Genomic DNA, 15,258 nt, shown 5'->3' with positions numbered 1-15,258 from the left:
TTACGGTTAAATATGAAAATACATACATGTATTTGGTGAACTTAAGAGGAAAAAAAGCCTCTTTAAAAGGATGAATACATGAGGGTTTATGGATATCAACCCAAACCGTAAGAAGAGCTCAGAATCACCTCGGGTCTATGTATACAACTTCGCAATCTAACAACACGAGGTATCAAACAACAAAAATACGAACACAAAGAAATACGTGAGCCAACAGCGAGAAAAGGGCATAGGTTGAACAAATTTGTAATAACTCGGCCGATTTCAGATTGAGAGAAGCAAAGTCCTTCTAAGTTTTCCGATTTAGTTTGAACAAAGATGCATAGCAACGAAAAATCACGTGTGATCTGAATGTAAAGTACAACATACCATTGGATTATTAACAAATATTTTTTTTCATCCTAAAGAATCTAACAATAATATAAAAGATTGGAAAAAATATTGATTTAGTGTTATGTGAATAATCATCGCCAACTAAAATTACGTAACTGCCTTTAGTTAAGACATCAAACCAATTGAAAACAAATTAATATATTTATTTATTTGTTTATGAAATATGAAATACCTGTAAATCAAATCAGGCACAAGCATTCCTCTGCCCATTTTTTTTCCATTTTATTAGCCATCAAGGCAATAAAACTTAAGATAATGTTGTGATTAATCAAATTTCTGACCGGTTTTCTAGTCGATTAAAGATTAGTACTTCTGTAAAATATATCTAATAGTGTTTATGTCTAATATCTGTGATTGTTTTCCACATTTTGATATTTGTATAATGTTTATCAACATAGTATACTTTAATAAAATATTAAGACAACCAATTTTGTCAAATAATAGTAATTTAAAAACATTAATATAAGTATATAGATGTTCAAGGACAGGGCATCTTCTAGTGAATGCAAATTCCCAATCTTACATGTAAATGTTTATGAATAAGTGATATCTTAATAAGCCATCAACTTCAATATACATTTCAAACTGACTGGTCCGTCAAATGAAATATATAATATGCAACCGGTGAATATAGTCGCAGAGTATTTTTAAAAGACCTTTCTCTGAGCTTATTTTATTCATATTTGACCTTCAGTTAATAGAAATTCTAGATTATAAGTTACTGAACATCCAGTGGCAAATATTGCATGCATGTTCAGGACGAAAACAAATTAAGGGAGCTACCATTTGATTTTTATAGGTGGGGGGGGGCTAGGATGAAATTTGAAAAAAATAGGCAGGACAGGAATTTTGAGTAAAAAAAAGGCAGGATAAACTAAAAAAAAAAGGCAGGACTGAATAGAGTGAAAAATAAAAAGGCAGGACAGAGATTACAACTAAAAAAAAAAATGCAGGACAAAATTTTTCATCCTAGCCCCCCCCCCCCCCCCCTAAAAATCAAATGGTAGCTCCCTAACAATGAAAACAATAGGCAGATTAATATCAATAGAACCCATCCGTGCTGAAGGTCGGCGAGATTTGGACTTCAACTGGAAAATTAGGATGAACGTGATAGAGACATACATTTTCCTTTGCGACAGGACACCTACAGACCCCACGTGAGTTGTTGAAGTATTATTAATGTACAGAGAGCGTCGTACTCTCTTTACATGAGTCATCGGACTTAACGTCCGCATTCTGATCGGACGTGGCTGAGTACTTGTACATCACATACAGCTAAACAGAAGTCCCACTTCGGCAAGGGTTTTACTACCAGTCGGAAGAAGACCGAAGTGGCTATATTTCTGTTCCTCACTCATACTCACACCATAGAGCAAAGGTGAGAACGCTGCTTTTTAATGATCCGTAGTTAGGTACTGGGGATAGTAATAGATTCTGCAGGTATACAGTCTGACCAATTTGAGATTCATAACATTATTTTACTACGGGTCGTATGAAAACCTCATTTTGATCCCCAAGTCACACTCTTGGAATGAACTTGGACGATTTATTCTTGAATCTAATGAGTCGTTATTAGAAAGATGCCATGAAGATGATAATTAGAGAACTACTCCAAAAAACAGTTGAAGCCTCTTTAATGACGCACTTGCTAATTTATGTACCTGTCTGAATATTTTGAGAATTTGCGGTTAATGAGAGTTCAGATACTTAATTGACAGACTCTGTACAAGAAGACTTTTATGTTTTAGAAGTAACTAATGAGCTGAAGACAAAACATTATGTAATATTACTTAAAGCATTCTAACAATTGTTTCTTGGAACAAACACATGATTATCTTTTCAAAATAGAATGTAAAACAATGAAAATAGTGCTTTGTTAGTTTTGTACTTTTCTGAATTGACCCTGAGTTTAAACCGAAACTGTTGAAAGCCAAGGGTGTATAAATATTTGATACGGGTATATGCTAGAAGGCACAACTTGCCTAAGCGAGATGAGACCTTTAATTTGTCCTTAAATATGTCTCAATATTAACGAACAATTCAATAAAGGTATGCTATAAATGATGTCAGTACCAAATTACTAATAGTAATTATTTCCGAGGTTTTATACACTAGAAAACTACCATTCCACCCGCAGCGGTATCAACCCAGAAAAAAACTTGAAAAATTCATGGGTAAATCACATTTATATTTAAACGATAACTTAGACAGACAACTCCAAACCTGGCATTAAGAGAATTGGTCTTTGAATAGGCACATGCAGGTTGAAATGAGCACCATACCATGCACAGTGAATGATTGATTGTCTGTTGCTTATTGCACGTTCAGTGGCAAATATTTGATGTATAATATCAAAAATATATTAGCAAGTACATGTATTACAAAATGTACAGTTTGAGTCGGTTTTAAGCTCTTTACAAAACAGGTAAAATATCTGTCATAGAATTGTTTTAATAAAACATATCGCATCTCCTTATCTTCTTAGATAGAGAGTTATCCAAGCAGTTTATAAGTATTTGGAAGAAATTTATACAGTTTCGATGTAAGCTAACGGACATAAACACACGTGCACATATTTTCATTGATGACACTTATGAGAAGCATATATATATGAAGTTCACTGACCCTTGTCCATTAAAAAACAGACATCTACTTAACACAACATCTGATATGATCGTTATCTTCATTTCCTCCCTACTGGTCCCATCAAACAATTATATATCATTAACAATATCATATATTTCCAATGACCTTGACATCATATTATTAAAACATCAAAAGTGAATGAAGCGATTAAAAACAGTAGGAACAGCTCGATTAGTTATCAATATTGTAGACAGCAGACGACAGAGGAAGCATTTCATACATTCTTTTCTTTATCGTTGATCTCGTCTGATCATGATATATCGAGTCGTTATCAGATCCTTAAATATCTATCGAGACGATGTCAGATCATCTAATAACTAACAAATCGATTGACGACCACTGTAAAAATATCGAGTCGATATCAGATTATTCAATACCATCAGGTTGATGTCAGTTCAATGAATAACTATCGGGTTTATAGTTCATGTCAGATCATTCAATCAATATTGAGGTTGATGTCAAATTCTTTATTATAACGAGGCGGTATCAGACCATTCAATAAAGCCATTCAAAACCTATTTGCTCGATATTTGACCATTCAATAACTAATCGAGTCGATGTCAGATCATATAATGCCTACACCATCGATGTCAGAATGTTCAGTAAGTATTGAATTGATGTCAGACCATTCTATAACTATCGAGTCAATGTCAGACCATTCAATGAATATCTAATCGATATCAGATCATTCATTATCTATTGAGACGATGTCACATCATTAAATAACTAGTCTACCAAATCGGTGTGATAGCAATGTATAAGTATCGAATTGATGTCAAATCATTCAAAAACTATCGAGTCGAAATCAAATCATTCAATGAATATCAAGTCAATGTCAGGTCAGATTATTTATTAACTATCGAATCATAGTAAAATCTTCAATAACTATCGAGTCAATGTCAGATTATTAAATAACTATCGAATCGATGACGATTATTAATTAATATCGAATTCTTGTCAGATCATTCAATAAATATAGAGTTCATGTCAGAGCATTCAATAACTATCAAATCGATATAAGATCATTCAATACTTTATAACTATTGAATCGATATCAGACCATTCTATAACTATCGAATTGATGTCAGATCAATTTCAAAAATGACTACTGAGTTGATGTCCTTCATTCAATAAGTATGAAGTCGGTGTAAGGTTATTCAATGACAATCAAGTCGATGTCAGAACATTCAATAAATATCGATTCGTGTCAAATAATTAAATAACTATTGAATCGATATAATATAAAAATGAAGATGTGGTATGATTGCCAATGAGACAACTGTCCACGAGACACCGAAATGACACAGACATTAACAACTATAGGTCACCGTACGGCCTTCAACAATAAGCAGAGTCCATACCGCATAGTCAGCTATAGAAGGCCCCGATATGACAATGTAAAACAATTCAAACGATATCATTCAATATCTATCGATTGTGTATGACCTGCAACACATTTCTATCGATTATATCAATTTGCGTCATTTCAAATGTACCTTTAGAACGTGCGTTTTACGAATGATACACTGTATGATAGAATTCAATTACGTAGTGATTTAATGGTATTTTGAAACACAATTTGAAAAAAAATGTTTCTTTCTTTCTTTATCGTTCTTTCTTTTCATTTGCTTTATTTCACCCTTAACATATTGCTAACAGATGACGTCTTTTGTTGAACTTGTGTACTTCAAAAGAACAACGTTTTTACATATGAAATTTGCAATAACAACTCAAGAACATTAATTGCATGAGAAAAAAAAAACCCATATACTTCCGTTTTATTGGAATAATCTACTTGAGTGAAAATTACTTTAATGATTGCAATACGAAACGTGTCAAGGCTCTTTCATTGTGTTTATGCATTGATCACTTAAATATTTCATTCGTCACTGGTTCAAATGCAAGAGATAAAAGCCTCAGCGAAAGAAGAACCGAATCAAACAGCTATAGCCTCATCAATATGTAATTACAGAGAATACAAAACAGACGTCTTCTATCATATCTTATGAATTGTTCAAAAAGGTCAAGCTGATTTCAACATCTTGTTTTAATGTACTCCTTACGTCAATGGTGTAATGAAACGATATAATGGTTTGCCTCGCATAAATAGAGGATTTTGCATGATAAAGACAGACTGAAATTTTCACGTGTAAATATCTAGTGGTTCTAAACGTTCAAGGAAAAGCCCTGTTTGGGACATGAATTAAACTTTCTCAAATAGGGAATTTTTCTAAAAGCAAAGGTACAGAACAGTGATACTATTCAAACGAAAGAAAAGGGAAAAAGAATAATATTTTAGCTTAAATATATTCGATCCAATATACTAGGACTATAGCAGTTACAATATAAAATCAAGAACAATTTAAAACCAAAAAATACTCATTATTAGTACAATATTTTTTCAATGTCTCAAACATTTGAAGAATATAGAATATAAAAGCAAGAGAAACCTGAAGCAAGAAATCCTATTCACCTTATTTTTTACCAAAGTATAGTCGATAAAACGTTCATTATAGATTCTATAAGTATGAATATTAAACTAAGAGAAATCCGAAACAAAAAATATTCATGATATGCATCAACATACCCAATGAACCAATTTAAAGACTATATATACAGAAATACCAATATAAAACCAAGATAAATCGGAAATAAAAATAAACATAATTATCTTAAAAATATAACATCACATTTGATGCGTGTAAATATATTCCATGAACCAATTCAAAGACAATAGAAATACCAATATAAACCAAGAGAAATCCGAAATAAAAATAAACATATCTTCAAAATATAAGATCTCATTTGATGCGTCAATGCATTCGATTAACCAATTCAAAGACATGAAATACCAAGAGAAAACCATCCGAAATAAAAACATGCCTATCGTTAAAGTATAACATCTGATTTGTTGCGCGTCAATATGAATTCCATGAACCAATTCAAAGACAATAAAAATAAAAATACAAACCATAAGAAATCGAATATAAAAATAAACAACGTAAACGTATAACAACTTATATATGATGCGCGTCAATATGCTCGATGAACCAGACATATAGATATACAAATATAAAACCAAGAGAACTTCGAAATAAAAATAAACATATCGTAAAAGTATTACATCTCATTTGATGCACGTCAATATACTCCATGAACCAATTCAAAGACAACGATAAAACCAATATAAAATACCAAGAGAAATCCGAAACTAAAATAAACATATATCGTAAAAGTATACATTGTGTAACATCTCATTTGATGCGCGTCAATATATTCGATGAACAAATTTTAAGACTATAGAAATATAATATAAAACCAAGGGAAATCCGAAATAAAAATAAACATATTATTTGATACGTGTGACTGTCAGTTTATTTTATGAACCAATTCAAAGACAATAAAAATATCAAAATAAAACAAAGAAACCTGAAACAAAAACAACACATACATGTATCAACAACACAATACATCAACACCTTCGTCCAGAAGAACAATTGATTTGACGGTTTTTTGTGTTGGTACATACTGCAATGAACCTGATGTTAAAAATAAACACAAAATAGCGTGAAACTATTAAGAGATAGCATATCATAGAGCCAGAGGTGAGAACGCTGCTTTTTAATGACCCGTAGTTAACAGGTACTGGGGATAGTAATGGATTCAACAGGTATACAGTCTGACCAATTTGAGATTCAAAAATTGTCAGTCGGCAACGACTGCTTTAGAACACATTGTTCCAAAAACGTGTATTTATTGATTGCAGCGACTCTTAAACATTTTAAATGTTACAGCTTTTTTTACGCTTATACAACAAATAGCAAATACAAAATTCAAAATTCAAATAAGATAACAATTGTAAGCTCAAAACGGTCAGGTTGTAATGGCGTTTAGTGGAAGATATCCCAAAATGTGTAGAAAAAATAGACGAGGATGAATACCAAACATTTTTTATGTCTAGATAGAATGAAGCTTGACACATAGTTCTTTAATTAATTGGATGATTTAAAGAAAGGTTATAAATATTATTATTTTTATCTGACTCGCCATTGTTTATATACATTGTACGTCTAAAAGTTGGGTCATTTTATTGCAATTACATGTAAAAGCATTTGATCGTATATAAACGGGTCAGCAAATTAATACTCATATTGTCAATAAACTTTTAAATGACCGTTGCCTATAGAAGAGTTAAGAAACATAATCCATTTAAGCAATAGGTCAACCATTACTTAAAATATATACTATATAAACAGACTGACTTAATAACAATTCTTAATTGATTTTCTCATACAAAAAAAAACCAAGTTCTTTCCTTAGACAAACACATCAGAACCATATACATGTATATGGCTGGAAATATATTAATTCCAAATTCACCGAGTCTATGCGTACCAATTGTTTACGCGAAATTAATAAGCAAATACTAATGCCTAAGGAAAGAATTAAAAAAATGTAGAAAAAGTAGGGTCTCTCAGCAAGTTGATCTTCTTATGGTCAAGCATATAATAAATGTAGGATTTCGAAAATAAACGAATGGAATATTGGTTAAATTATGCATTGCAACTGATTTTGTTCATTGTTGAAGATTGTAAAATGGCCCTTTTTACTTGTAACCATTTCATTTTAACTCTGTAATATTTGCGACTGAACACTTAACAGGAATTTACTTAATCTTATTTATCTCAGTACTGTTCACCAAATCCTGTCCACTTTAAACCATGCAGCATAAATGTAATAACAATCTTTCTGTTTTAAGAGTGTTGCAGAAAAAAAATTAGAATGAAAATAACACTAAAAATTTCATTTATTTTATTCAAGTGAAATGCTTTTTCTTGATTTGCCTTCATTGGGAACACTCAAAGCCGAACATATAAAAACCAAAATGTATAAGAACCAAACCAGTGGGAGAGCCAATTGCAAAAACTGAACTTATAAAATAGTCAAATTCATCTAATGTCAACCCAACCAAAGAGTAGAAAACAGCCGAATGCCAAAAACAGAGTCTTTAACACAGCGAGAGTATCCTGCACCCGATGGCGACCTTCAGCTGGCCCCTAAGCTAAATATATACTAGTTCAATGAAAATGGACGTCAGACACAAACTCCAAAACATAAAAATGAACTGAAATTAAAATAAAAACCACAAAAGACTAACAAAAGCAAGAGATTCCTGATAAAAAATCAACAAAAATCTTGATCAACAAACATGCATGTAAATGACAAGAGAAAGTCAATAAACATATTGATTAGTATAAAGTATATTATGTCTGCATTGATCTTTCTCTGTATATAGTAATGGAGTTTTACGTCACACCGTGATGGATGTATGACGATGTATTCAAATTACACCATAGAATAGACAAATCTAAGACACAAAACAGGTGAAAAGTGTTGTGTTCGGTGTTAGTTCAAATTTGATATAAAAAGCTGTTTCAATAGAAGTTTTACACTTTTATCATAAAATAAACATACTTCATTTTTTATTGAAGTAATATTCGAACATTACATACATGATTGGTTCTATTGTCAAAAATAGTTCCAGTAAGATCCAGTAAGATCCGACAGATTATGAAAAGACCCTGCAAGAATTTTTTAATAACAATCAACAAAGTTAAAAAAAACTTTCCAAAACTTTCCAAAAAAAACATGATATGTTTTAAGAAGAAGAAAAATCCCCCTTCCTTTGAAGTTTAATGGTCGTTTCTTTATTATTTTCAATATAATATCTCATAACTAGTATGTTTGTTTCAAACATAGCAGCACATAACAAAACAAGTATTCAAACAAATATATTGCTACCCTTGCAACCAGATACTTTTAAATTTAAAGAAAAAAAATATTTAATGTTTGAATTATCGGAAATAAAATTATGATTGAAAACAACGCACCGAAAGACGCAAGCCATCATGTACACTTAAATTACAGTTAATAACATTAAGATAAGTTTTGATAAACAAAATCCATCACGTGCATTTTGTAAATTCCACTGTCGTCTGCAACTGGAAGTCGTTATAGCTTTTATACGCGTGCCGCCACGCGCTCAGACGATAAACGATGTAGTAAAACAGTTTTCTTGAAGAGCTTATGGGCAACTGAAAAAATATGAATCACTCAACTCTTATAATGATCCACACATGTCGAAAGTTGTAAAAATCAAATGTGGAGATGACAGGGATGCGAAGGTTTGAATTTGTTTGATGAAACTTCGACAAAAAGCACGTGGTTTGATCAAAGAATTGTTGAAATAAGATACATTATGGTGCGTTGGCTTATAGAATTAATATAATAATGAACGTAAAGATTGTTTTTGTAATAAATTGAAGCTAGACGCGAGGTAATTCTTATGCTCTTTGATGTTTTAAAAAGTTGCAGTACCTTGCAATTATAAGGAAATGCATCCTTCCAAAATAATTGACATATTACGTCATAAAATCACTTCTTGTGTCTCATGTTACAGGACGACTAATTGATTTTGACAGGATACCTTTTCGGGGAAAGACTGTTCATTTTCTTCTGTAACAAGGAAGCCTTATGCAAGTTTTTTTTTTACCCCCCCCCCCCCCCCCCCCCCCCCCCGCCGCCTTCTTCCCCCTTTTTATTTATTTTATGAATCGATCTTCTCCACTCAAAAACAATATTTTCGTTGACTGTATTTTCCCTTTTTCCAACCCCTGTTGCCGGCCCCGTAAATGAGATTCTTTGCATTACGTCCAGTGGCAAATATTTCAACCACATTCAGACCAAACAACAATATATTATATACCTGGAGTTGAATAAGGTTGAGGCGAAATATTAACAATTCGAAAGGTATGTGTAAAAATTGAACTACATTCAGTATCAAAAAATGAAATTCTTTATTCTGTCGAGTTAAATGGAAACAAAAACGTCCAACGTTGTTTACGCTTGTTTGATAATATCCAAATATATGTAATGTACATGTAACAGCAATAACAATTCATTATATAACCTTTATATTTGAAGAAAATTTATATTAGAAAAACTCTTTCAATTTAGTAACTTGTGACAGGTGAAGTTTATGCAGTAAATGGGAGAAAATTTGAATGATCTGAACCAGTGCCCCCCCCCCCCCACCCTTTTTCCCTTTTGTTTTTAGGGCAAAAGATGTCGACAACACCCCCTATCACAATCTCTCTTTGATGATACTAGATCTAAAACGAGATACTGCATATCACTCAGTTTTGAATATCGAATGATATTGAATGAAAATGCATACTGGACTCTTGTTAATACCAGCCTGAAGGTGCAAGATTTCACGACTTCATTCAATTTGACTTGTTGAGAAGGCTATATGAAAATCTTTTCATTCTCTGAAAACTGGTCCGCAAGTTCTATGCAAATAGCTTGTAATTAAAAAATATAACAGAGGAAAACAGCTATTTTAAAACCTGATACCTATTTTCTCCTTCACTGAAAGGATATATACATTTACTTGTCTTCATTGATGTGTTGATTTATGTAAACAGGTGTATACAAATATTAGCTAATTAGTGAGAAAAGTAGCCATTCCATTCAAGAGTATACAAATAAAAACTGTAGACATCGATAATACATATATATTCTATGGTTTCAGCAAATTTATTTAGGAAAAAATTGAATGAAATTTGAATTTATTCAGAAGTTTGTTTAGTAGAACGTTTCAATATATCCGGGGTAAATGAATATGAAAATCAAAATGTACCTAAAACATTTTCTTTTGACGGAATATCCGTCCAACATTTGTTATTAAATGTACTTTCCATAGTTCCTAAAATAGGATACAAAGAACTTCAGACTATTATAAATTTAAGATTATCAACACAATTTAAACACTACTTTTTGTTTGTTTTACATGTAACAATTTTCAGTTTTTTTAATTCAAATCCGGGTAAAGGAGGTCAGAGAGATTAGCGATCAAATTTCATTTTAAAATATTTCAGGTGATCGTAGGTGCACAATTCAAACAATGACTTGTAGCCTTTTACTAAGAAAAACGTTTGAATAAGATACATGGGAAAAACAAAAATCATTATTTCAACGAATAAAATCTCTCAAGGACATGTCAACGACGAGAAATAACTGAATAAGACAACCTGAGAGAAATAAGATGGCAAATTAATAAAAAGAAAACAATGCATTTTTATGAGTTTAGGTTGGGAATGCCACCTTCAACTTTTAACATGTAGTATGTAGCAATCATTAAGCAACCCTATTTAGAAAATTATAAAAAGCAGACTTATAAACTACGACTGCATATGTGCTTAAAAGACATGAATATAAAACTTGACAGTATCAATGAGTATTAGCGTTTTGTAAATAAAACGCATCCTTAGATATAGGAAGATGTGGTGTGAGTGCCAATGAGACAACTCTCCATCCAAATAACAAATTTATAAAAGTAAACCAGTATAGGTCAATGTACGGCCTTCAACACGGAGCCTTGGCTCACACCGAACAAAAAGCTATGAAGGGCCCCAAAATTACTATAGTGTAAAACCATTCAAACGGGAAAACCAACGGTCTAATCTATATAAAAAACGAGAAACACGTATAAATTTTCAAACAGAGATCCAGTCGCTGACGTTATAACATAATGTTATGTGCATGACACTTAAGATCTGCACATGAATATTCAAGCCCATCACATGCATAAACAAACTTAAAAAGAAACATTCCTCCCTCAAACACTTCATTTACACACTTTTTATTGTCTTGGAGTGTTTTCATGTTTTTGCAATCAATTATATAAATAAATGCACACATGCATGCAAATCAAATTGCACAACTCAATTCAAGACGGTGATATTATTCTAGATAGGACACGTTTGCCAAAACTTAAGAACCCATGTAAACATAAGAAGTACTTCGATTGATCTGATTTCAGACACGTTGTGATTTTAATCTTCCATATAAGCTATATAAACAAACCTTCAATGTCAAGAACAGTAGATTGCATAATTGAAAAATGCAGAGCTTATAACAAAACATTTTACTACTGTATATACATTCTAAATACCACGATCTGAATGAATAAGAATATAAGGTATGAGTACCAGGGCAATGAGACAACTCTCCATCCAAATCACAATGTATATAAAAAGTTAACAATTAATCTAGTTGAAAGTACGGGCTACAACTCAGAGCATTGACTCACACCGTACAGCAAGCCAAAAAAGGGGCCCAAAATAACCAGCGTAAAACGATTCAAATCTAAATACAAAACGAGACACCTATGAACCACACCAATAAACGACAGCAGCTGAACAGCGGACGCCTTGGTCTGGCTTTTTGCTCTTGTTGCTTTAAGCCTTACATAATAATTGAGGTAAATTTTATATACCCACAGTACACAGGAACCGACCTTTATACCCTTTTCTAGATTTACATTCCAAGGAATAGAGGATCATCTAAAGGAACAAATTAAATCTCAATCGAACGGCTTAATCACGACACGTGCATGTAATTAAGCGGCATACTATAGTGTCATCCTATCACTTTGAACTTGTCTTACACGTGCACTGACAAGACATTTTAACCTATGTACATGTGTTATTGTCAAGCATGATTTCGTTATTTTAACGATCACCAGATGCTTAAGCCATTGCAGGTAAGAAAATATGTGTAGTGTATTAATTAAACATTCAATGCTTCGTTCAAAACTATTGAACACAAGCATGGATGTCTGCCGGGAACTAGCTTATAGAAATAAGAAGATGTGGCATCGTTGTCAATAAGACAGCTCTCCATAAGAGACCAAAATGACACAGAATTTAACAACTAAAGGTCACAATACAGCCTTCAACAATGAGTAAAACCCGCTGAATTCTATAAATTAGTTTGTTGATCATAAATATAATGCTGTAATTAAACAACAATTACATTGTAGGTGGGTAAATTTAGTTGAGAGAACTATACAAACAATATTTTGCAGATAAAATGGTCTAGTTAGAGGAAACTGGTACAGAATGTGAAAGAAGATAAAATGGTCTAGTAAGAGGAAACTGCATGGTACAGAATGTGAAAGAAGATAAAATGGTCTAGTAAGAGGAAACTGGTACAGAATGTGAAAGAAGAAAGGAATACTATGCCATGACCGAGGAAACTGTTTTATTGTACTGACTCAAAAGAAGTTATTTTTTCTTTCTCAAAACGGGAACAAAAGATACAATGTACATCTATAATGTACAACTTTATCACGGATCTAAGTATGAGATATAGATTTCTATTATGTATACAGTTGTGATGTTTATTTTGCTTCCCTATATTATATCTTGTCATAATTTCACAACTTTTGCACGTATCAGCACAGTAATAGCAGTATGATGTTTATCCAATCTGAACATTTGAATTCTTTATTACACAATCTTGTGTAGATATATACACCAGATGTTCTAACATAGATCAGGAAACAATGAATGAATGTATTTCTATAAATATGTAACATGTCGGAGGTTAGATGAGGTTATTCTGTGACATGTTAGTCGTGTATTCGGTTGCACTAAGAGAATTTGTCCTGAAAATGGAGCAATGTACTGTAGGAACAAGATGCACATAATCAGTTATTTTGCATTTTTATTTTATTTTCAAAAACACCCAATCAATAATTGTGTAAGATGATATGTAGAAATATGAAGATGTGTTATCCTTTTTAAATTGGATAACTCTCCACAAGAGAACAAATGACAGAGAAATTAACAACTATATTTCACTGTAAGGCCTTTAACAATGAGCAAAACACATACACAATGTGTGTTTATATATTGAAACACGTTTAAATTGTTGATTGATTCAATAGATTTCGTTTTTTTTTAAATCAGCTAAAATCTCGTCTATCTCTCCCTTCTGTCCTATTGAAAGAGGTGGAAATATTAAACTCTTTATGGCTCCTCGCATGAAGAAGTAAATTAGAGAAGAGGCGGGAGATACCAAAAGGGAAAAACAAAACTCATTAGTTTATAGAGACCGGCGAATCATGGCAAAAAAATTGAAGCGAAAAGACAAACAACAGTCTACATAACACCACACAAATCAAAGACAAGGCAAAATAAAAGAAAGACCGTTTTAAATAACATTACACATATCGCACAAGAAATATTTCAAACGTTTACAGTCGCACAATCTTGCATTCATTTTTCTCTCTAATTCATTTTACTTGAAATAGTTAAGTTTCAACGTATACATTCTTTTATATATATATAACTGAGAAGGACATGTGCTATTTGAAGTTTTATAGATATTTTTAACGATTTCATTTATTTTATATCTCAAAATATATCTCCGTCAATTTGTCTTTTCTCTTGTAGTAAAACTGTATAGGTGTTCAATAAGGGGTTAAACAAACAGAACAAAAATCAATTCCGTAATACTGTTTATAGAAGAAGTCACTTAATAAATATTTTTTTCTTTTAAATATGAACAAAACAATTTTCAATAAATAACAGAAGCAAAATTTGACTAGACTATGGCGTGATCAATGCTGAATATTATGAATTTATTTTAGATATTAGTAATTATTTTCAATAGGGTTTTTCATGTGCAGTACATTTGACATTTTCATATCAGAATAAATGCGTTTTTAAGTATGTTTTTACAATACATATTCAATATCATTTTCCACTGCCTGTTTACCAAAATTGCTTTGTATACTACCTGCATTTTTGACAACTTAAAAAATTGAATATGAGTGCTATAAATTCGTACTTTTTAAGTTAGTTATATAAATAATAGAACATTTAAACTACACGTTAAAATTTGCAGTGTAATTGTATATGTGGAGTTATACAGCTATAAAACTATGCGTGAAAGAGACCATTGTTAGTTAGATTTTTAAAAAGAAAATTAAATACAACACACATAAGTTAGTTACACTTCTATATACACTCAGAAAGTACTTGCCAGTCAAAAATGGTCATATTACTGCCCGTCTCAACACACAAACCGTTCCCCATTTTGGCAGTTTAGTTTATTATCACTAACTAGTCCTTAAAACGAAAAAAAATATAAAAAACTCAATCCATTTCAAACTTTTACTTCCACTGTTTGTTTTATGTATATAAGAATTTGCTAAACATAATTCTCCCGCCAGATGGCACTACTGCTTCATGGATGATTGAGCTATGTGTATTGCAATAGTTTTTTGTCTTGAGGGAATCCCCTTTGTTCGGGATCATTGATCACAAAAGCAGGAATTGGCACGTATCAGAAAAGAATTAAACATTA

At 31.8% G+C, this 15,258-nt stretch overlaps 1 protein-coding gene across 1 annotated transcript in view; it reads right to left on the bottom strand.

Moving 5' to 3' along the window:
- The window catches only part of LOC139502742 (innexin unc-9-like), a 49,132-nt gene extending 33,965 nt beyond the window's left edge, over nt 1-15,167 (bottom strand). The window contains exon 1 of the mRNA XM_071292306.1: nt 14,935-15,167. Coding sequence (XP_071148407.1) covers nt 14,935-14,987 — 53 coding nt within the window. The 5' untranslated portion in view covers nt 14,988-15,167. The remainder of the gene's footprint in view (nt 1-14,934) is intronic.
- Between the last annotated feature and the right edge of the window lie 91 nt (nt 15,168-15,258).

The sequence above is a fragment of the Mytilus edulis genome, chromosome 14, assembly GCF_963676685.1.
Source record: "Mytilus edulis chromosome 14, xbMytEdul2.2, whole genome shotgun sequence".
Classification (NCBI taxonomy): domain Eukaryota; kingdom Metazoa; phylum Mollusca; class Bivalvia; order Mytilida; family Mytilidae; genus Mytilus; species Mytilus edulis.
This window is presented reverse-complemented; position numbering and strand designations above follow the sequence as displayed.